This window comes from Lissotriton helveticus, chromosome 4_1 (assembly GCF_964261635.1).
Source record: "Lissotriton helveticus chromosome 4_1, aLisHel1.1, whole genome shotgun sequence".
NCBI classification, from domain to species: Eukaryota; Metazoa; Chordata; class Amphibia; order Caudata; family Salamandridae; genus Lissotriton; species Lissotriton helveticus.
This window is the reverse complement of record NC_136063.1, coordinates 802383466-802407293: the sequence shown is the minus strand read 5'-3', so window position 1 is coordinate 802407293 and position 23828 is coordinate 802383466. Positions and strand designations below refer to the sequence as shown.

Genomic DNA, 23828 nt, shown 5'->3' with positions numbered 1-23828 from the left:
ATTATGGGTGGGGAAATGGGCTGGGTAGTGCATTCTGTAGGGCCCCGGAATCCCTCTTGTGATTCCTCGCCCCCCGCCCCTCCTCCTGGTAATGGTCTCCCAACCCTCCTCCTCCCCATACGGTAAGAAGTGGTCAAAAGATCTTCCCCTATGATGTAATGGTACACTTCTCTCCCTGCGACAGCTCTCTGTAGTAAGGTAGTGGATCAAATAAGGATGGAGATCCAGACAGAAAGGTTGATAAGGTGGTTTATTTCAGGCAGAGTAAATCAACCCACGACCAGTAAAGTAGAATACCAGGTTTGCAATGGTCAAAGCATACAGTATAACATTCTAAGAACATGGAATAGGAACTCTAAAGAAGGCATTCCTTAAAGAGCTAGTATACTAATAATAAAGTACATACTACACATCCTTCCCCTAATAAATATAAAGATAAAAAGTAGATAAAAAAAACAAAGTAAAGTAAGCAAATGCATACAAAGAAAAACAAGATTAATCCAACACATAATCATGGAATCTTACAGGAACAGATCTAATTCTCCGACTGTGATCCCTACCATCCCCCGCACCAATGGAATTGGAAACAGGCTGTAAAGTGGGAGGAGGCATGAGAACGTTGGAATCACCATGTGCTAACAGGGAAGTGTCAAGGACAAGGCTATTGCCGGGAACAGAAGGAACATTTGGAGAGGTAGATGATTCACCAACACCAAACCAGTCAGAATAGCGATCATCCGATAAATCTGAGGTCTGTTTGTTGGAAGAAATTATCTTTGCTTGTTGATCAGAGATCTTAATAAGGGCATTCTTGTTCCACCAACCCCTTTCAAATAAAAGAGCTGCAGAACGAGAAACTTTCAACACTTTAACCGGAGCAGAAAATTTGGATTGCCCCTTAGTTACCTTCACAGGTTTCCTAATGATGACCCAATCGCCCGAAATAAGAGGTTTTTCTGTGACATGCATGCGTTTGTCATAATTATTTTTGTAACTCTCTTGTTTACTCTTGACATGTTCACGAATTTTAGTTAAATCCACGTTGACAAGAGAACTTTTCATCAACCAAGAAGGGTTCAACCTAGAAGTGGGAATTCTGCCCCGCAGTAAAACAAAAGGGGACACTCCTGTGGTACTGTGCGGGGTGCAATTATAGTTCCAAATTTTCTCGCTAAGAAATTCAGCTACATCAAGTTTATTAGCACAGGCTGTTTGAATAGCTTCCTTCAACAAACGGTTGGCTCTTTCTACAAGACCATTAGAAGCAGGACTGTAAAGAGGAACTAACATGTGCTTAATGTCAACATTGTTTAAAAACAAATTCATCTCCTGTGAGACAAAGTGTGAACCGTTATCGGAAACAATTTCATGTGGAGTACCATCGATGACAAACAAACCCTTTAAAAATGAAATTACAGCAACAGAATTAGGGTTCTTGACTAAAGAAAAATAAATCCATTTGGAAAAGTAATCAATGGCAACTATTAAGAATTTGAGGTCATCCTTAAAAACAGCAAATGGACCAGAAAAGTCTATGGCAATTTTCTGCCAAGGAGACTCAGGCCACTCTACAGGAACCAGTGGTGAATTAGACAACTTCCAGTGTTTATCAGAGCATAGACACTGTGGACATTGATTGACAAAGGATCTAACCTGGTTATCGATACCAGGCCACCAATAAGTGGTTTTAATTTTATTGGTGGTACCAGTGATACCAGGATGAGTTTCATGGGCCAGAGAAATGATGGATTGCCGGATGCCAACGGGTGGGACAAATTTGTCTTGCCTGAACAAAATGTCACCTGACACCGACAATTCAGATGCAACTTGTGCATAATGTTTTTCTTCCATTGACATGTTTCTATCTCTGGGCCAACCTTTAATCAAAAATTTTTTGACATTGAGTAAGCAAGAATCGTTATCCATACCTTTTAACCAGTCTTGTTTAGTAAGTTTTGTACCTTGAAGGGCATCATCAACAGCAAATACATATTCTAAGTCAGAGTTGACAATGTTACAAGTGGATAAAGGAATGCGTGATAAACAATCCGCACGAATGTTTTTTCCTCCAGGTAAGTATTTTATTTCAAAATTAAATTCTTGAAGACGTGCCAATAGTCTAACTAAACGCGAAGAAGCTCTATTGGAGGAACTCTCGCCGAGCATATAAATTAACGGCTTGTGGTCTGTGTATAAAAGAAATCTGGTGCCCCAAATGTACATTTTAAATTTTTCAACTGACCATGAACAAGCTAAGGCTTCTCGTTCTATGGTACTGTAATTTGCTTCAGCTGAAGTTAATGAACGAGAAGCGAATGCAACGGTGCAATCTTCACCTTTAACTATTTGACTCAGAACAGCTCCTAGGCCACGGGAACTAGCATCAACGGTAATGATGCTTTGAACACCATGGGAAAAGGGCTTGATGGCAGGAGCAGAGAGTATCAGATCTTTGACAGAGTTAAAAGCAGATTGAGATTCAGGGGACCACACAAACTTAGCATGTTTTTTTAACAGATCTCTAAGGGGTTGAACTACAAGAGCATAGTTCCTAACAAAACGAGCATAATATTCGCTCAACCCCAAAAATGCCCTGAGTGAGTCTTTATCAAGAGGGGGAGGAGCATTTTTAATAGCATCTAGCAAAGAAGATTTGGGTTTAATGCCATCTTTTGAGAGGTTGTGGCCTAAGTAATCTACATCACTAGCCAAAAATTTACATTTCTTCTTGTTGACGGTAAGACCATTATTTAGTAGAGACTTTAAAACATACTCCATCAATATGTAATGTTGATCCAGGGATTCAGAATGAACCAAAATGTCATCCTGGAACGCCTGAATTCCGGGACAATTATAAAAAATGGAGTCCATTAATCTTTGAAATATACTGGCTGCAGAGGCAAGCCCAAAAGGTAACCTTTTATACATATATACACCAAAAGGTGTAACGAATGTTGTGAGAGGTTGAGATTCTAAAGATAAAGGAATTTGGTGGTACGCTGAGCGCAAATCGATAGTGGAAAAATATTTGCTACTACCGATGTTGGCCAGCATATCATGGATTTTAGGTAAGGGGTGTACATCAATGATAATGTTGCGATTGAGTACACGCAGGTCTGCACATAAACGAATTTCCCCAGAAGGTTTTCGAGCTACGACGGCAGCAGAAACCCATTCTGAAGACTCAATAGGAGAAATAATGTCTTGAGCAATAAGAGATTCAATATGTTTTCTCAAATCCTCTCTCACAGACAGAGGGACAGGCCGCACCTTTTGAATAACAGGGCAAGCGTTGTCTTTTAACTTAATATCATGCACGAAATTTTTCACCAACCCAATCCTATCTTCAAAAACAACCTTGTATTTTTCTAATACATTACAAAGAATGGGGTCATTACAATAATCAAAAACAGCTAGTAAAGGAAGATCACCCAAAGTAACAGGTTCAGGATGACCGGGTTTTAAAATAATGCCCAGTCTGGCTTGGTCTTGCCAACCTATAATATCACGGCCATTGTGTGCAACGTATATTTTAGTATAGATAACACGACCTTTAAAATCAATGTTGTCTGGAAAATATCCACGCATAGTTATGTCAAAACCCCCGAAAGCTTTAGGATTAACATCAGTAGTGAATAATTCTTTGTTATTCCAAGAGCACTGAAAAGTGGTTTCATCCAAAATGGTAATAGGGGATCCGGAATCAGCCATAACCTGTATGGTCTGAATCCCAATAGAAATGGTGCAAATAGGCCCCTTGATGCTGAAATCACACAAAGCATTTACCTGAATGAACGAAATAGAAGAAAGGTTTAACGCATCACAAATTTCCTCCTCAGAATAAACCATATTAACCTTAGACTTATCTTTGGGTAAACGACACGAAGCAGCAAAGTGACCTACACGTTTACAATTAGAACATCTTTTACCTTGTGCAGGACATTTTGGATTATTTGCAATGTGAAACTTTGAACCGCACCTGTAACAAAATGCATTAGTTTTGGGTTCAAAAACTTTTTTCCCAATATTACGGTTAGAAACCACATTAACATTGCAATTGTCCCCTGATGCCTGCGAAATATTGCAAACAGTTGAAGAAGAGGCATGTTCAGCTAAAATTTTAGAGGAGACAACAGAACACTCAATACTTTTCGCAATTACAATGACTTCATCCAAAGTTGGATTTTTACATGTCAAAATTCGCTCTTGGATCTTCTTATTAAAGCAATTAAAAACTAACTGATCACGAAGAGCAGTCTCCAGATAGGTACCAAATTCGCATTTCGATGCAAGAACTCTTAAAGTAGCTACATAGTCTTCTATGGACTCTTCTTGTAACTGTTTCCTTTTAAAGAACATATGTCTCTCTACCATGACTGATGGATCATCTTTAAATTGTTTGCCCAGACGTGTTAGTGCCTCGGTATATTCATTCCATGAGTCATCATCAGCAGGAGCTTGAACTACTGCTAAATTGTCAAATAATTGTTGGCCAGCATCTCCTAAGTGATTGAACAGGATAGCTCTTTTTCTGGATGCAGGATATTCTAGAGCATCTATAGCTTCCAAATAGTTTGTAAATACACGTAGCCATTTGTGCCATGGAGTAGGAGGTTTGCCAGGAACAATTAAAAAAGATGGAGGTGCTACAATCCCATTGTTGTTATTACCTGAAGCAGCCATAATAATTCACACAAAAAAATTTTTGTATATATTATGATAATTTCTTACTTGTCAGCCTTGAAATAGCACTGTCAGGAAAAACGATCTTTTAAACCTAGACAGAAGACGACCAAAATTTCACAGACAAGGTCGCGTTGACAAGAAGTTGAGGAGTGCGATGCCTGTCAGCGTTATATGAAGCAGACGCGGAGCGCTGAAATAGACGTTTTATTTTGAGAAGTTGACGTCAAGCGCTGCACACGTAAATACAGCTGGAGCGTAAGCAGTTGGAGTTGAGCGCCGATAACGTAAACAAAGCTGGGGCGCACTTAGATCACAGCATACGCTGGACGCATTCCAGAGTGACGCTGTAGACGTACTGCGCGTGTGCCAGAAGCGCGTACGAAAACAATTCCACAGCTAGCCTCACGAGCGTAGAATGCTTCGCGCATTTGAAAATAAACGGTATGGAGCAGGCAGCGCTCAAAGACGGCTTCCAGGTAATAAATTATTAAAAAAAAAACTCACAGTTTATGTGAAGGTGGTTTCAGAGATGAAAACGAAAATTCCCAAGTTAAAATCCGATTTTAACAGAAACGTTGGAGCCAGTGACCTTAAAGTTCATGGTCGAACTGCTCATGTCGGTGGGTTTGATGCCAATCAGCTTCCGATCGTCGCCAATAATTGTAGTAAGGTAGTGGATCAAATAAGGATGGAGATCCAGACAGAAAGGTTGATAAGGTGGTTTATTTCAGGCAGAGTAAATCAACCCACGACCAGTAAAGTAGAATACCAGGTTTGCAATGGTCAAAGCATACAGTATAACATTCTAAGAACATGGAATAGGAACTCTAAAGAAGGCATTCCTTAAAGAGCTAGTATACTAATAATAAAGTACATACTACACTCTCCCAGTCATCCAGCAACTCTTGATGTTGCCCCCATCTCTGATCCTCCAAATTATATAAACTTGAGGGATAGAAGAATGAGAGGGGGAGGGCTTGGATGTTACTGCCTTGGTCGTCAGAAGCCCAGTCACAAATGTAAGCAGCTGTGCCCGGCTCTCTGAAAGTGACCAAAATACAGTCTCCCCTAATTGATTTTCTAGAATATCCCACCCATGGAACCCGCCTAACCATGGAAATGTCACTGGTTGTACCTCTTGGGAGTGGTCTATATATGGATAACCAGCTAATAACCTTGTTCCTGAGTGTAGAAGTTGATTCAGTTGCCATGGATTTTAGTTCGGGTACCCCTGCCAGGATCAGTGTGTAGGGGGATGCCTCTGGAGGGAGGTTGACAGGTTTGAGTTTTCGAATAGGGTGGTGTTTTCCTCCCGGAAATGTTGAATCACCCTTAGTGTCAGTCGGTATAGGAGCAGAATCTTTGGATGGGGGAATAGTAATTGGGGCTGGATTTGATATCTGTTGAGGTTTTGGAGGGGCAATATTTGTATTGGGGCTATTCGGGAGTTGCGATGTCTTGTTTAGGTTGGGTTGTGGATTTTGAGAATCAATAATAGTTAGCTTTTTCTTTGAAACTGAGGTAGATTCACTGCCCTTTTTGAACTTTGGATCAGGGCCCCCTTTGGCTCCTTTGGCTCCATTGAGTTCGAGTTTCATCGAATCAGCTAATTGCACAGTAGATTTCTCAATATTGACTAACCTAGCTTCTATCTTAATCAGGCGAGCTTCGAGAGGGCTCAGTAAGGACCTAAAGAGTGTACCAATATCCGCCAATGTGATATCATCGCTGGAATTGTCCACTAAGATGGAATTTGTTGCGGCTGATACGTCCGTCTGACTGTGAACTAGGGGGGAAATTGTTATACCAGGCTTCTCTAAGTTAATGTCTGTGGTGCCTCCTTTCGCCCCGTTTTCCCTCGATGGATTGGATTTTGATGTCTTTATCCTATTGTCTTCTTTATTTTGTCCCCCCCTCTTCTTTTTTTGTATTGCACCTTCCCTGACCCCCCTGTCTCTATCAGAGCTAGACTCTTTGTCATTAGCAGACGCTGTGTTAAATTTGAGTAACGGGGGCGGGATTCCAGGTGAAACTTGAAGTGTTTGAGTATTAGGGAGGGCCATTAAGCTCAAATCCTCGAGGTCACTAGGGGCCTCGATTGTAAAGTCTGGGTCAGTTATTGGGACACTGGGTGGTTGAATTTCTCCCGGATCCCTCATTACACTGTTTATAGGTTCTAGCCTCCCCTCCGGTGTTTTGGCTTGTGCCAATGGCCCCATTGAGGATCTCCTAACCCAGTCTATTTCCTGGGAAATTCATCTCTCCAAAACCTCTATTTCCTCAACCAGAAGTGATCCAGCTTTGACAAAGTAGTTGTCGATGGTGCCTTTGGCCGCTCCAGCCGCAGCTAGAGATGATTTGCTCCTGGTTTCTCTTGTACACATTGCTCCGTATGTTGAGAAAAGAAATGCCAAAGTGGGAGGGCCCAGACCGGACTCTACCGTACTCGAACGGCCTCAAACGGCCCGCTCTTTGCCCGGTCTTCGCCCCGAGCTCCGTCCCGCGCGCGTCCCCCATCGCGGTGGAGCTTACGCCAGTAAAGTACGTGAAGACAGGGGGCGTGGCCGCCGGGGGAAGAGGCACCATCTGTGCGAAGTGGAGAATGCTGGTCCTCGCAGTCCCCCGGTAGGCTCCTGACACTGTGTGCACGCAAAAGTCCTCAACCTGGGCTGTGTCTCACTGGGAGCGCGTTGGATAACCGCAGACTGCGGAACCGCTCACACCAGCTGGGACAGCCTCAGGGAGCAAGCAGGGAACAGACGCCCAAGAACGATCCTCGTGGGTAACAGAGTCAATGAATGAGCGGCACCCGCGAAGCGGGTGTCGCGAAAGGTTTTGAAGGCTAGAGTCAGAGGGAGTGGCCGCCGGGGGAAGAGGCACCAGCTGTGCGAAGTGGAGAATGCTGGTCCTCGCAGTCCCCCGGTAGGCTCCTGACACTGTGTGCACGCAAAAGTCCTCAACCTGGGCTGTGTCTCACTGGGAGCGAGTTGGATAACCGCCGACTGCGGAACCGCTCACACCAGCTGGGACAGCCTCAGGGAGCAAGCAGAGAACAGACGCCCAAGAACGATCCTCGTGGGTAACAGAGTCAATCAATGAGCGGCACCCGCGAAGCGGGTGTCGCGAAAGGTTTTGAAGGCTAGAGTCAGAGGGTGTGGCCGCCGGGGGAAGAGGCACCAGCTGTGCGAAGTGGAGAATGCTGGTCCTCGCAGTCCCCCGGTAGGCTCCTGACACTGTGTGCACGCAAAAGTCCTCAACCTGGGCTGTGTCTCACTGGGAGCGCGTTGGATAACCGCCGACTGCGGAACCGCTCACACCAGCTGGGACAGCCTCAGGGAGCAAGCAGGGAACAGACGCCCAAAAACGATCCTCGTGGGTAACAGAGTCAATCAATGAGCGGCACCCGCGAAGCGGGTGTCGCGAAAGGTTTTGAAGGCTAGAGTCAGAGGGCGTGGCCGCCGGGGGAAGAGGCACCAGCTGTGCGAAGTGGAGAATGCTGGTCCTCGCAGTCCCCCGGTAGGCTCCTGACACTGTGTGCACGCAAAAGTCCTCAACCTGGGCTGTGTCTCACTGGGAGCGCGTTGGATAACCGCCGACTGCGGAACCGCTCACACCAGCTGGGACAGCCTCAGGGAGCAAGCAGGGAACAGACGCCCAAGAACGATCCTCGTGGGTAACAGAGTCAATCCACTTTATGTATCTGAATCGTGCTCCATTGCAGTTGGCTATAATGTTTGACTTTGCCCCTGTCTTTCACGACTAGATGTCCATGGTCGGAGTTTTGATATTTAGGCTCTCTTTTCCACTTTAAAAGTTAAAAATTCATAACTCCAATTCTACTGATTGGATTTTTGTCATATTGGTGCCAAATGATTTTTTTAATTCACTCTATTTTTCAAATGAGTGTGGGATTTATCCATGTGTTGTATTTTCACTTTATTACTGTTTAAGTGCTACATAAATACTTTAAACATTGCCTCTAAGTTAAGCCTTAACTGATAAGTAATTAACCTAGTGTTGGCAAAGTTTGCTTGTACCGTGTATGAACCTAGGGTCTGTTCTATTTGCCAGTGATCCTAGTATGCCTATAGAAAATGTGTTCTAGCATTCGTTTGTTTGCAAATTACAAACACGTTTTCTTGGATTTAGGAGAAAGATTTTTAAAGATACCATTAGAATTAATGTTTGTATTTCATCTCTATTCCATGCTTTTTCCCATCACCTACTTGAAATTTGAGAGTAAGTCTCCTTTGGTAGTGTATGTTTTTGTATGTTTTTAGCAGTTCTACACCTTTTGCCAATCCTGCACGTTACCTGATGAATAGAAACCTTTACAAAATCTAAAATATTTTGGAAGTAATTTTTCAGATCTTCATATTTGCCCATTTTTAGCCCCCCAGACAGACTTTATCAGTATAATTTCATTCCATATTGAATAACCTTTCTCAGACTAATCATCTAACACTAAAACAACTAGATCACTTTGTGCTGCTTAGAATTAAGCACGGAATTGAAGTTATTTGCCATTTAATTATAGAAAGATGTTTCAGCATCATCTTCATATTTCAGTGGAGATTTAAAATAAGGAAATTTCACTTCAATTTCAGATTGACTCCCAATTATCAGAACTGGGCACAGTTACCATTGTTGATGCTTGTACAATGTTCGTGTTGCATTTGATATATATAGACACCAGTCAGAAGATTGAGGGTAGCAGGACATTTCCTTGTGATGTTCGACAGTAAGTTGAGCATCAGGATTGCAAATCAAAGCATATGTTTGTAATTCCGTAAGCAAATGTATGCTCTCATCTAAATCAAGGTGAAAGGTGAATTTGGAAAGTTCTCACTGGCCCTAAAATTTGATGAGTTCCCTCCTCTCAATAGATAGCATCTTGCCCTGGGATGGCTATCAGTTTTTTGGAAGATATTCCTAGTAACGCTATATATTTCAATTTGACTATTTACCTTCCTAATCATTGAAAGCGGGTTGTCTATTTCTTGGACATATTGTCCACGGATCATCCTTATAATAAAGACTCTATTGTCAATCAACTTTTTAGAAAATGTAGTGTTAATGCAAACAAGATATAAGTCGAAGACAGCCTTCTATTTTTTATCATAATTTCTTTAATTTTTTCCATTTGTTTAGTAAGAAAGGCTTTTAATCAAGTTTATTCCTTTGAGATGACAGATTCTCACAATCAAATCATTTGTAGAAATACTCTTGTAGTCTGATAGCTTAGTAGTCAAATCTTAAGAGTTACAGTCAGTGAAATATTCTCATTTTTCATAAGATTAATTTTTGTTTACAAATAGTGTGCAGTCTGGAATGCATCATTGTCAATAGTTCTTTCAGGGCTTACTGTTCGTTGATTTCTGCAGATCTAATTGCTCTTCATTTCTATAAGGGCAATTTGACTTGTACTCGTTCTCTGAAAAAGCTGTCGCTGCATGGTTAGTGGTGTTTTGGAAGGTTAATTTCTCTGCTGTACAGGATGGACCACATGATACGATTTCACTGTGTCTACCAACACCAGCCTTGTTCTGCTTCTCCCCGACAGTAGTGGAAATATCAATGTTCTTGTTCCTTTTGTCCTCAGCACTAGTACAGGATCTCAGTAGGTTGGACCACGCTCTTACTTCATTCCCAATCCCTCTATGACATGTTCCCCAACCTTTGGTAACCAGACAACAACAAGATACTCCATTAGTTGAAATCTGACTAAGACTAGTCCAGGTATGCTGTGAATGCTGCAACACAGTGAGACATGATTGGTCATGCAAATCCTTCCACCTGGGAAGGTCCGGTACATACATGTTGGCTCTGAGCACCATTCATAAGGGGAGCAGGTGAACAATACAAGTCTTGGGATAATATTTATAGCTGTCTTGGTACCTAACAGTTTTTGGACCCATGTCTTACTATTGTCTAAGACCCTCTCAGTCAAGTCTTGTTTTAGCATATTGTTAGGTATTTCCACAACCCTGTTTGAACTGGGTCTAAAGGGGTGGGATAACTGGAGACTTACTCCCACCGCACCAAGTTCCTCAGGTAATAACTTGCAGGTAAAAGCTGGCCATTGGTAAGAATGAATTGTATGAACTCCACCCATTGCAACAACGCCTAGCAATTATATTATGATTGTGAAAGCTGCATCCTGCCATTGGGGTCATATCCACATTAATTGTGTGTATGTCTATCACTGCTAATATGTATTTGTACATATCTTTTGATTGTAATGGATTCATATATTCTAGGCACACAATTTGGAAAGGATGCCTAGCTTTCTCCATGGAACCGATGGGTGTGTAACATTTGTAGAATGATTCATTACAAATTTCGTGTTGTAGCACATATTGACAATCAACGGCCAACAGGAACGCTTCTGTAGTATGAGTAACATGAAAGATACCTCAACATGTGCAGAGCGTATTGTTTCATGAGCGGCCTTCATTACATTTAATCCAGTACATTAATTTGAGATATAAGGTTCCACTATTTTAGGAATGTTTCCAGCAGGTAGCCCATCTTTTACCTGGAACGAGGTATGCTTCTCCTTAAAGCCAGGTGGAGGGGCTTTCATGATTGGACTGCTAAGTGTCGATTGTAGTTTTTGACCAAGTAATCACTCCAACTTTACAAACCTGCACTTGCACTGCAGATTTCACAATTGATCTCTGGCAGAATTGCCTTTGAGTGAACTCCCCCGCTCTGGTGTGCCAGCTTGTGCTGGACATCCACTAATGGAAGCTGTCATCGAAGGGCAGCTATCTGAGCCCAACGCTGTTTAGCTTTTTTTGTCTTTCCTGTGAGTCTTTGTAATCATTTCCCAATCGTTTAATTCAACATTGTATACTTGTACACAAAAAGATGAGTCATATTATTGTTGCCATTGATTTGTCCGACTTTTGCAGAGCCAAGAGCAGTTCATTTCATTCTGCAGTTTGTCCAGCTGAGTGTTCGTAAGGACTTCACATGTTTTTTGTCGATTTTAAATGCAGCATCCGAGATCTTCTTTCCATTGCTGAGTAGGCTGCACAGTACTGCTGCTTTGTGTCTATTGCAGGCTATGCTGATCAGTCAGTATAAAAACATCGTGATACTCTTGCAATAGTTTTGCAGGCAGGGTCTCAGGAACTGCCTATCAATATTGTGGGTACTCTTGTGTATTTAAATTTGGGTCATACTCAAAATATACATCATTACTGGCCTGAATTGCGGCCCACTGTGTATAGCGTATACTTAATGCATGTGAATTTTGGGATGCTTTCCTTAGATGGAAACTATACTTATACTATAATTGTTTTATTTCATCGTGCTGTGGGTCGTGCTTTGATGATTATGTTTATACTGCAGTGAGTAATTATTTATCGGAACAAATTGCTTCTCTGCAGAAGTGTATAAATGTGACGTATATGTAATAGGTATGTATTTTCTGATTAACTAGTTGCTATTCTAATCACCAAATTAAGTATGTTATCTCTCGTTTCTAAGTGTGCTGTAGTAATAATGTCTCTCTGCAAGTCTTTGAGTATCTGTGTATGATGTTGCTTCTAGTCCTTCATGGAAAATGTAGGTGTAATCAGCTACCTGGAAAATGTAGGCGTAATCAGCTGATATAGGATTTTAACTCTCACAGTTTAATGTGGCTAGTATGTTCTACCAAAATACAAGAAACTCATTCATTCTTGTAAGTCCCATAGGGAATTTGAGGTCTCAAGAGTTCCACTTTTCTCCAAGAACCAACGTGCAATCTTTTGCACTTCACTGGATAACTCTGTCCTTGAAAAAGTACTTTAAAAAAACAATTTTTGGGTTTCTTGAAGCTCAGTTTGTAATCTGCTTCTGCTACCACACTAATTATTTTGGTTATATGTTCGGGGCAAAACCATTTAATCTCTCTCCTCCTGATTGAGCAGTTGTTTGTTGCTTTTCATAGACGATTGGCCATGAAAGTCAGTAGATTTCATGTGATGTGTATAAGGCACCTTACATTTTTTAATAACAATTCCCCCAAGTCTCTGCTGTGTATTTTTTTTTTGTTGCGTCGTGGTATTTAGTGGAGTTTGAGGATGCCATATTTCAGAAATTTCTGGTATCTTTATTTTACTGCCCTTTCCGATTCTTTCTATTTTTCTCACTGGTGCTGCCTTTTTTTGTTTTGAGTACTTTTTGTATACCTTCCTAAGCTTGTTTTTCTGGCTATAGTCCTGGTAATAGATGTTTAGATGTTCCTTTAATTCTTTTTTTCTTCTCCCGATATTCTTGGTCAACCATACTAGGTTTCTTTTCTGATTTGTGAATTACGCCTCTTGTTCCTATTGTACTGTAGTTTGTGGGTCTGAGAAGCGCACACACTCATTGGGGGATCTGTGAGTTTTGTGAATCAATTATTGGCTTGTTCCACTTCTTCATTCAACAACCAATGGTTTTGTTTTCTCCCCGTATTAGAGAACATTCTGTATTTCAACGGCTTAGGACCGCCATACATTACTCTTCCTATAGATCCTCCTTTTCTCATCTGATTTAGATATATGTGCACTGAGGTTGTCTCTGAAAGACTGGAATTGCCAGAGATTCAGCTGGGCAGACCGTACATCACTAGCATGGAAAGGCCGCGCCCACTTTCCATCAAATAACGTTGAATGCTTAAAGTGCCTCATTATATGTGGAGGCCATATGATTTAGCAGAGTACCTAGGAGCCACTGAGGGAAATGAGCTTAAAAAACCTTCAGTGATGTACCTTTCCTTACTTAAATAAATATGCAACAGAGGGGCATCACTGACAACATTGTCTTCTGGCAGGCGCTCAAAATATCTTTTCCAGCTATTTTTTCCATATTGGTTAGTCTCTTCAGCACGGCTATTCTATTATAAGCATATTATTATTTTACATTTTCTATTTCATCTGTCCTTAATATGCCGTCCACTGTATGAACTCCACTATTAGGGGCAGATTTACCACTTTTTCACGCTAAGCATTGCAGCAGCCGCAAATGTTATGCTGCATTAAAAGGAAATAGGAGGAGAGTGCCAAATTTACTGAAATATGGCTCCCTCCTCCCCACTGAAATCAGCTGCAGTGCGCCATGGTGACACCTTTGCGCCATGGTGCAAGAGTGTCTCCGTGAGTCTAGCATAGGCTTTGTACTGGAAGGGTACCCTACCAGTATAAAATATGATGCATACACTGACTTTAACCCTTTTTCCTATTTGTATGTCTGCTGTTCAGAGCAGTACACGTACAAAGTCAGAGAAGGAAGGAGAAATGAAGGGATTTCTCCTGCTTTGCGCCTGCTTCGAAAGGGCACAGTTTCTGATGCTAAATAACGTCTACTTTGGTTAGTAAATTGGGTTTAGCATCAGAAACCTTGGGTGGTTGCATGAAAATGCCCATGCTCCACCCATGGTACACCCCCTGGGCGTTAAGTAATGCAAAGCAACTCTCTGCTCTGCTTTTCATTAGTTTCACGTTAGCGCAGAAAAGTAAAACGGGAAAAAAAGATTTTGTTCTGATTTGTGTCACACGGTGTAAAATCTTAGTAAATCTTCCCTTTGGTGTATTATTATCCACTCTGAGTTGTGCCAAGAGAAATCAGGTGCAAATGCACAACTGGTAAACACTGAGCTTGGCAATTTTATCATTTTTACAGTTTTAACCCCGGACACCGTACAATTTGCAGGCTTATTGTTATCAAGTCGTAGATGTCAAAGGCAATTCCAAGATAATTTCTCACCCAGAGAAGAAGGACTAAAACTAAACACTGTGGTCTTTATTTTCAGGATCCTAAGCAGTTGGTATCCTGCATCGATTTCAGATACATAACAGATGCTTTGACAGAAGATGAGGCCTATGGTGAGTCAGTGATGGTGGTGATTATACACCCTACACTATCTTATAGTGTACACTGCTTTACAGATAGTCTGTTAAGTGAACTGCATTTGGGCATGTTGAATGTGCCTCAAGGATACTGGAGCCAATTCACAAAGGCATTTTAGGGTACATAAAGTAGTATTGCTGTAGTACTCTTTTACGTACTCTTACACACCTTTCTGAATTGGCCTACTAATAAAAGTGTAAAGAAGCCAACATCCTTTCTATGTGTACTACTTTTTTATGACTAGTCCTTGAATATTTCAATGTATTCCCATTTTAGGTATTTTAGGGGCAATTTACAAAGGTATTTAAGTATATGTGGAGTACTATAGGAGATCCATTTCAAGTACTCATGAATGCTTTTTAGGTTGAAGCCTACCAGAATGTGTAGCTGTCTTGTTTGCTAAATACATCATGGGGACATTCAGAAAGCTGACGTAGGAATGCATTCTGCCTCTTGCATACTATTGGCTTTGTGGTTTGTAACTCAGATTTTCTGGTGTTCTGTTTGCTGGCTTTATTTGCTTTAGGCTGTCCAGCTTGAGTTCATCCATCTGTTACCTAAACGGTGTTCTTCCACGAACTTGCTTTCTGAAAACAGAAATTAAAACCTTGTTCTTATCTTGTCACATTTTCTGGTCATTCAAAGACAGAAGTCAAATGTGAGGCTTTCTCTTCCTGGGAGCTTGGTGTTTATTTTTTATGACTTCAAAGTGTGTGAATTTATGTGGCAATCCATGTAAGAGGAGTGTGTGTGGGATGTTTTTTTCTAGCACACAACAAAAAAAACTGTGCTGATGTTTTATAATATATCAGAATTAGTACAAATAAGGCACATTTTTTGTAATTCTGAAGTGTAGTAGAAACAAATATTTTGTGTGCAGTAAAACCGTATTTCGGTGCAAATGTAATGGTCATTTCAATTGAAAATGTGTTTTCTGTGATGCCAGTGAGTTACCAAACCATGCATACTCAACACAACACCATTCCACCCAATCTACCCCACCCTACCCCAATCAACACAATACCACCACAATCTACCCCTCTTCAATCTACCCCACTCTAACCCAATCTATCCCACTCCACTCTATCCCAATACGCGCCATTAAGATCCAATATACCCCTAACCACTCCAGTCCACCCCTCTCCAATCTACCCCACTCCAATCTACCCACTTCACTCAAATCTACCCACTCTGCTCTAATCTCACTTCAGTCGACCTCACCACACTCCATCCCAATGTAACGTACTCCTATCTACCCCTCCACAATCTTCCCTCCACCAGTCTACCCCACTCCAATCTACTCTTGTCTACTCCACTCTACCTCAGTCCACTTCACTTCACCCCGCTCCACTCCACCCCAGCCCCTTGCCCACTCTAATCTACCACACTCCAATCCACTCCACTCCAATATACCACACTCTACCCCAATATACCCCACTCCAGTCTAACTCACCCCATCACATTGTACCCCACACCACTCCAATCTACCTCACTCCAAGCTTCCCCAATCTACCCCACTCCATTCCATTCTATGATGCTCTAATCCACCAATTTACCTCACTCCAATCTACCCCACTCCAATCTACCCCACTCCACCCCGATCTACCCCAGTTCAATCTACCCCACACCAATCTACCCAACTCACCCATTTCAATCAACCCCAATCCAAAATATCCCACTCCACCTCACTCCAAACTACCCTAATCCACCCCATTCCACTCTAACTCACTCTACCCCACTCCACTGCAACCCATTCTACCCCACCTGCACTGTACGCCAGTATACCCCACTCCAATCTACCCCACACCACTAACCTTAGCCATGCTGAACAACAGCCACACTGGTGTACAACATGACAAAACATATTGCTAAAGCCAATAGTTCTTGCATAGGCATGACCTATTGGCTTTTACAATGCTTGTTGGAATTGGCACCACTGCATGTTATTTTACTGTCCAAATTTAGAAATTGCATCAATTAAAAAAACAACACCATTAAGACACATTTTAGTACCAAAATAAAGAAAATATAAAGCTCTAAAAGAAACATCATAAACCGTTTTAGGAATATGAGACTAATAATATTGTGATGTATGTTTTGATAACAAGCATATTTTATTTTATGTTCTAGAAATTCTTAAAAACGGTAAACTAGGACAAAAGGAAAGAGGTATGTTAAAATGATGCATGATGTTTCACTATTAATACATTCAAGGCCGATTAGTTGTCTCTGTGCCATGTAAGGCAGCACATAGGAAGTTTTCTTGCCACATTTTGTTCAAGTAAAAGTTAAGAATTTCCTGGGGGGTCGGGGGGGAAGCTCCTGCTGGTGTATGAGTTTGATGTAAGCTGTTCCTAAGATAAGGCATCCCTGTGCAACTGTTACCATTCAGGGGCCTCCTTTCAAGCCTCAGCTCTGTTCCTAATATGGTTATCTAGATCCTGGCCACCTTGCAGACCTTCTGTGTGATGAAGGGATCTATAAGGGCCTAATTAGACAACTGTCTCATTGAAAAAGCCGATCATAAGACATGATGTGTAAGCAATGTTCTTTTGTGTCACTAATGACTGCCAGACTTCAGTCATGTAGCATCCCAAGACCTGATGTTCACAGTCAGACGTACTGACACATTTGCTGATTAGGATTCACTTTCTCAGCCTCAGTCCTAATTCAGATGATACATTAGAAATGACACCGGGTAGATAACGGCTGCAGGTATGTGGTGGCTGGGAGGCATGTCTCATCCAGGTCTGGTGGTTTAGTGGACTTATGTGGCCGTAGGGGCCTGTGATTGCCCTCATGGTCACAGATTCAAATCCCGGTGGATCCACTCAGCCTTTCATCCTTCTGAGGTCAATAAAATGAGAACCGTTGAGTTTGATAACAATGAACATCTGTTATTCAACTCCAAGATGCCCTTCTGAGTGAATGTGTAATCTACAAATACACGTTGTGTTATGTTATTGTGGTTCTTTAGGTCAAAGTCCACATGCAACCAGTGGTATGTCCTATCCGGACCTTAGTGTGATATGATCTTTGCTGCCCTGCAATGCTAATCAGTTCTGAAGAAGCAGGTCGGGGGTAGTGGATTAGAATACACCCTCCTCCTTGTCAGCATGACATGCTGGGGAGCAACTCTGGGTACCTAATCTGGTCATGATCTTTGGTCATGTCAGGGGGTGATAGGATCCATTTTGCAAAACCGTTCTTCACCCCACCAACCGAGGGGTCAGGTGCTTCGGATCAAAATGGGAAATCAGTTCACTAAGGCCCATATAAGCAATCAGGGAGCATCAGGTACAAGGTCCTCTCTGGTGTACCATTGATGCTCCGTGCCAGACTAGCCTTCTTTCTGACTTACCTATTTACATCCTAGGGGTGAAGTATAATGAAGTAGACACCCTGTGCAGGGTATTTCTCCTTACTTTTACGTTGCTGGATTGCGTCATGTGCTTTAGCCCATTCTTGAAGATAGGTAACTGGTTTGAGGCCCAATCGGTGATCTATTCACTTCTAGGGCCAACGCCCTCCTCCCTCTCTACTGCTTCAGGCTCCTATATCCTGAATTGTCGGCGTAGATGTCTCATCAAGTCCTGTAACTTTCTGGCCTACTGATCTTATCACCTTCTGTCTCCTTCTCCTTTCTTTGGCCTCCTGTGGAACAAGAGGAAATTAATTTGATAGGTCTATGGAAAAACAATGACGTTGTGATTTCCCTTCTTTCTGGAAATAACAGTAAGGTAGGAATACAGATTACTGGTCTCACACTCTTCACTCCAGTGCCTCCTCTTTTCTTCTAAGGGTTTCAATGGGTTAAAAAGTTAGGAAGATATGGGCGATTGGTTCTGCAGAGACCCACGGAACGGAAAATTTAAAAAATAGGGCCACATCATTGGCGGAGGGAGCTAGTTCTCCTTTTGGCCATTTCAGTAACTGGGGACTAGTACCTTTCCCGCCTTACCAGGCAAACTGATTGGCTGGCGACTCAAGAAAATGTTGCAGTCACCTTTAGAGGACTCAGGGACTCAATCCCCATGCCCTGAAAATGTTTTAAAATAGTATATATGGGACACAGTAGGGACACCTTTGCCCAGCACTTGTGGGAGAACCCAGGGGGACCCCCCCCCCATGCCCAAATAAAAACAAATTGTGGCAGTAATACTGTGGTACACCCACAAAACCCAGCTCAGCCCATCTCCCACAGGAGCTTTTGGTAAAACATGTAATCCCCATGGTACCTTGGTATCATGAAAGCTTCCTCAAGGAAGCTTCCACGATACAGCAGAAACATGGGGGTATAGGTTGACCAGCGGGTACAGCAGTAGTACTAAGGTAGCCATAACAAAAAAATGAAAACGATGAAAATTAAATGTGGGTTGGGTGCCCTTGATGGTTGGCCACAGGTCCTGTTCTTTGGCCGTGAGCTGCAATGAGTTGGCCACGTCGATTGGAAGAGCATTTTTTGCATTTTCCAATTACTTTGGTGTCGTTTGATGAATCCTCGCAAAATTTTCAAAACTAGCTTGTCACTCACTTCGTCTGCTGTAATGAAAGTTTTGGGGTGATGTGTCAAGCGGGGGCCGGGAAAAAAGGGGGGGGTCCCAAAACATGTTTTCCCCATGTTAATTCCCATAGGAACTTTAGACATGGCTACAGCCCGAACTGCTGAACGGAAGTATAACAAATTTGGCAGAAAGGTAGATGTTGGTCCAGGAAAGGGCCTTTTTGTGAACTGGTGTAAATCCATTCAGTAGTTGCTAAGTTATTAAAAGAAATTCAAATTTGTATATATAGGGACGCGGAAATCCGCTGCCTCGACGCAGTGCTACACGAACAGACGTGGCGGGAGGAGTGCTCTAATTGGCCGGCTGTAAGCTGTGGTAAATGTTGCAGCCGCCATATTATGAAGCAAAGCCAGTCCCGATGGATTGTTTTAAACAAAGGAAAGCATAGAATTGGTTAGGGTAGAAGTACTTTGACCCTCTTAAGTGTACTGTGGGGGTGTCCTAGAGATTCCTTATGAGTTTCAGAATGGCAAGATAATTTATTTTCCACGTGGATGGAGTCACAACCCCATCATGGTGCTCAGTGCAGGCCCTTCTTGTAGCATTGCAGTGGAGTCGTGCACCCCACCAGAATATCTAAAAAATAAATGTTATTTTTTGTTTAAAATGTTACATTGTCACTCCAATTTCAGTTGTGCACAGCATGGGGTTAGCTGAATTGCCTGGTCTGCAGCCAGGCCCTGCATCCAACACCTCGCAGACAAGCAACCCCACGTCACACATTTACTTCAGCTGTGCGCAGGGTGGGGTTGGCTGCAGAGCCTGTCCTGTGGCCAGGCCATGTGGGCCGGCAAGCTGCCGCTGTGCATGGCCTTCACTCACAGGCAAGCAACCTCATGCCACATATGGCCTTCCGCCAGGTGTGTGACCAGGCCCTGTGTCAAACTGCCCATGGACAGCCACACCCCCATGGGGTTGGCTCAAGGGCCTGACCAAAGGCCAGGTTCTGCTCCAACTCCCCACGAGTGCCCTTCCCTCCGCTGCACTCTGACTTCATCCGTGAGCAGCATCAGGTTGGGTGCAAGGTCTGGCTTGCAGCTAGGCCCTGCACCTAACCCCCTACAATTGGCCTACCTCCATCAGCACACAGCCTTCTGGCAGGCGCAGCACGATGCTGGTCTCCCTGGTTTTGGACGCCCTCGGGCAGACTTACTGACTTTGTCAAAGAGTCACAACGCCAAAATATTAAGTGGGTCTACTGGTTTTATCAAGAGGTGAGTATATCAAAATCTATAAAGCAGAGCTATCATATTACTCCAAAAATCACCAATAATTGTAATCAAATGTATGTTTTAGTGATTCACATAATGCAATATCTTATAACAGTGATTAGTATAAAAATATTTAATAATGGTTCGATTAAAAAAAATCAGCATGTCTATGAGTCTTTCTTTTAACATTGTTTTTATGATCTTATTTTGTGGGCTGAAAACATTAAAAGAATGTCTCAGACATGTTTTTTGCAAATATAATATCAACAGTCTTTTGACATTTTTCAGCCTACAAAATGCAATCATAAAACCATCCACAAGAGGGCCTTGCACTTTAGCTGAAGAGATAGAGCTCCGTCTAATAGTGTTTAAAAAAAAGATGGTAAGGTCTACTGAGGCCATGGATTTAATGACCTAGAAGACTTACTGTTTTTTAAATTTTGCTGGGAGCTGCTACACTCCCTGCAGCCCCCCCAACATTAAGTAAATACTCGGTGGTGCCATTGCTAATTCATCAACCTTTGTAAATTGACCATGTAGGCCATTGTTGGGTGCTTCTTCAAGAAGCAGTGAATAATAAATGGGCAGCTCCTGCCAATTGTTGTTGGTGTCCTGGTGCCCACACTAGACACCCACATTATAATTATTGTGTCAAGGCCTCTGGGGTAGCCCACTGCCCTGCGGCCCCGCCGCACCATCTGGCTCCCCAGCCAGCACCCATAATTGGTACCGGTGGGAGCCTGCATTTATTTTCTTAAGTGGGTATTCAATGACCACCCGGGGCACACACAAGCCCACTTTGTAGAGGTGCCATGAGGGGAGCCTTAGGGCCCCTGTGGCCTGAACTGGCACACCTGGTGGGAGCTGGCCCTTTTTTCTAATTTTTGGCCAGGTGCTGATACAGTTGGGGGTTGGGAGGGGAGCCTCAAGACCCCAGCAGCCTTAAGCAACTCACCAGCCAGCACCTTTCCTTTACTCCTGCCTGGGTAGGAGCAGCATTTTATGTTTCCTGCTCAGGAGAGTTCAGGCAGGGAACCACAATGTCACAGAGTCAGACTCCCCGGGACAATGTGAAGAAGCTCCTTGGGCCGATATAGACAATAGTAGGCGGGTGCACAGGCGCTTTTTAAATACATTTGGACTAGTAGATGTGGTTGCTGGGGCCTGAGCAGGCTTAGGGAGGGGAATGTGTGCTTCCTTCTATAAATTTAACCTCAGCCCCAAGGTATGGGGTACCCGGTGTGAGAAGTTGGCCTGATATGCAGTGCTCACTATTCTAGTGATCACTATGTATCAGTCCAAACAACCCTTATTGATGATTGGTTGTAAGTCAACCTTATAGACCAGCTATCCTAGTAGCATGGATACGAGCAGTCTAAGGCTAAGACTCTAGAGGGCGTGTTAAGCCAGCTGTTTTACCATCACATTACCCCTTGAACACCAAGTGAAAGGACACCACACAAGTTGTTATGAAAATAAACAGATATTTATTTATAACAAGTCTACCCTGAACTCTTTATGAGTCAGGGAGCTAAGCACACAACAAAACTCTTAAGAAAATACTTTAAGTCGCACAATTTACACAGATGCCCTAGGGGCACGAAAAACCATATACACAGTAAGTGGAATGCGAACTTGCTAGCAGGTAAGTACTATTCTCATAGGCTTTAGAATCGCTAGGACTGGACTACTGAACCTTTAGATTACTAGCAGGAGACCTAGGGATGTCGTGTGCAGAGTGGGAACTCTCACGCGTAAGGCGGGAAAAAGTCTATGGAGGCTAGCAGTTGCAAAAGTTACTGTTCTCGGGCGAACCCGACTAGGTGGGTCGAAAACGAGAGTGGATCCGAACACTTAGGGTGTTGGACTATGCTGGAGCACCGGAGTACTCAGGTTACCTAGCCCAGGGGCTGCGGCTGCATAGGGTTGAAGTTGCGTCGGAAACCCTCGTTGAAGATCCAGGAGCCTGAAGAAAGAGTTGCTGGCAGGCGGCCAGTGAAGAAAGTTCGGAGTGATCCAAGCCTGGATCAGGGAAGAAGAAACCTGTAAGCAGAGGGGACCAAGTTCTGAATCACTAGCCAGTGATTTGAGTGGGCACCAGGATGGCACCGGACGAAGTCACCTCAGCCAGGTGAGTGGGCGCTGCTGGGCTCTGCAGTCTCTCGGACCAGGAGGCGTTGTCGGCGACCAGGATGGAGGTGCGAGCTGTCCCACGAAGGTACTTGCTGTCGACGTCGCTGGACCCAGGATTGGACAACAAGTCTTGGCAAATGCAAGGCCCACGCGGTGGACCTAAAATGGCGTCTTGAGTGGACCAGAAGGGTCCAGGGTGCTCCTCTTTTGGAGGGGAGCAAGGGCTAGTCTGGAGCAACCAGACCAGCAGTGGTTGTCGTCGTGGAGCGTCGTGAGAGGGCCACTAGCCAACGGGCAAGCGACCTGAACAACGCGGTCAGCAGCAAAAAGCAGAAGGGCCCCACGCCGATCTCGTGGATGCAGGGGAGCTGAACTTCGGTGCTGGAGCTGCTCAGGGTCGGGGCTTCTCTTACCCCAAAGCACTCAGTCGAGGGTCACTCGGGAGTCGTGCTGGACAAGCGTCGTGCAGTTCTGAATATGGCCGGTCCCTCGAGGTCTCGTCGCACCCACGGATCACAGCTGGGCTGATGATGTAGGTTGAGGTCAGAGGTGCCAGGGAAGCCGGTTCTCGTCGTGCTGGAGCAGTCTTGATCCGAAGGAGAGACTGGCAACAAACCGCGATACTTGGTTGGTGCCTGCTGCTGCAGGGTGACTACTCCTTAATCACAAGGGAGAAATCTTGAGAAGAGTCTTGAGTTCCTTCTTGAAGAAAGTAGATTCAGGATTCAAAGATGATCTGATTTGGAAGGGGGCCAGTTCCTACCTTTATCCTGCAAAAAGGGGCTGGCACGCGACTAAGTCCTGCCCTATGGGTGGGACTAGGAGGGGGGTGGTTACACCCCTCTCCTTTGGCGGGCTTTCCCCAGGCCAGGGGCTGGAGTGCCCCTGGAACTGGTTCCAGCCGGCCTATGCACAGTGAGCACCGGGGTGCCACTTGCAGTCACCTTCCTCTAAAGCCCTGCCAACCTAGAAACCACAAAATCCTGTCTGGGACGGTGCTGGCACCGCCCCTGGCAGGAAACCCTTTGTCCTTGCCTCCTGGGCTGGGAGGACTCCCAGCAGCAGGAGGGCAGACTTGTGTCTCGGTGGCAGCATCCATTTTGTGGAGCTAAGGCTCTGTCTGACTTTAACCGGGGTTACAGGTTACATACATGTCGTGTCCCTCTAGAAGGGTGGAATGCTAAACCCGTCCCCAGAATTGGCGAGGGGTTAGTATTCCAATTCGTATGACACCTTACTCGACATGTTTTGATAAAGCGATACCAGAGTTGGCATATAACCGCGAGGATTATAATGCACTTAAGAGTATATGGTATGCGATATCATGGAAACGGCTAAGGGATGGATC

General features: G+C 43.6%; 1 protein-coding gene across 2 annotated transcripts in view; it reads left to right on the top strand.

The window, feature by feature from the left end:
* ENOSF1 (enolase superfamily member 1) overlaps positions 1-23828 on the top strand; it is a 238364-nt gene that overhangs the window by 127403 nt on the left and 87133 nt on the right. For both annotated transcript variants that reach the window (XM_078687452.1, XM_078687453.1), the window contains exons 6-7: positions 14474-14546; positions 16702-16740. In XM_078687452.1, the coding sequence (XP_078543578.1) occupies positions 14474-14546; positions 16702-16740 (112 nt within the window). The remainder of the gene's footprint in view (positions 1-14473; positions 14547-16701; positions 16741-23828) is intronic.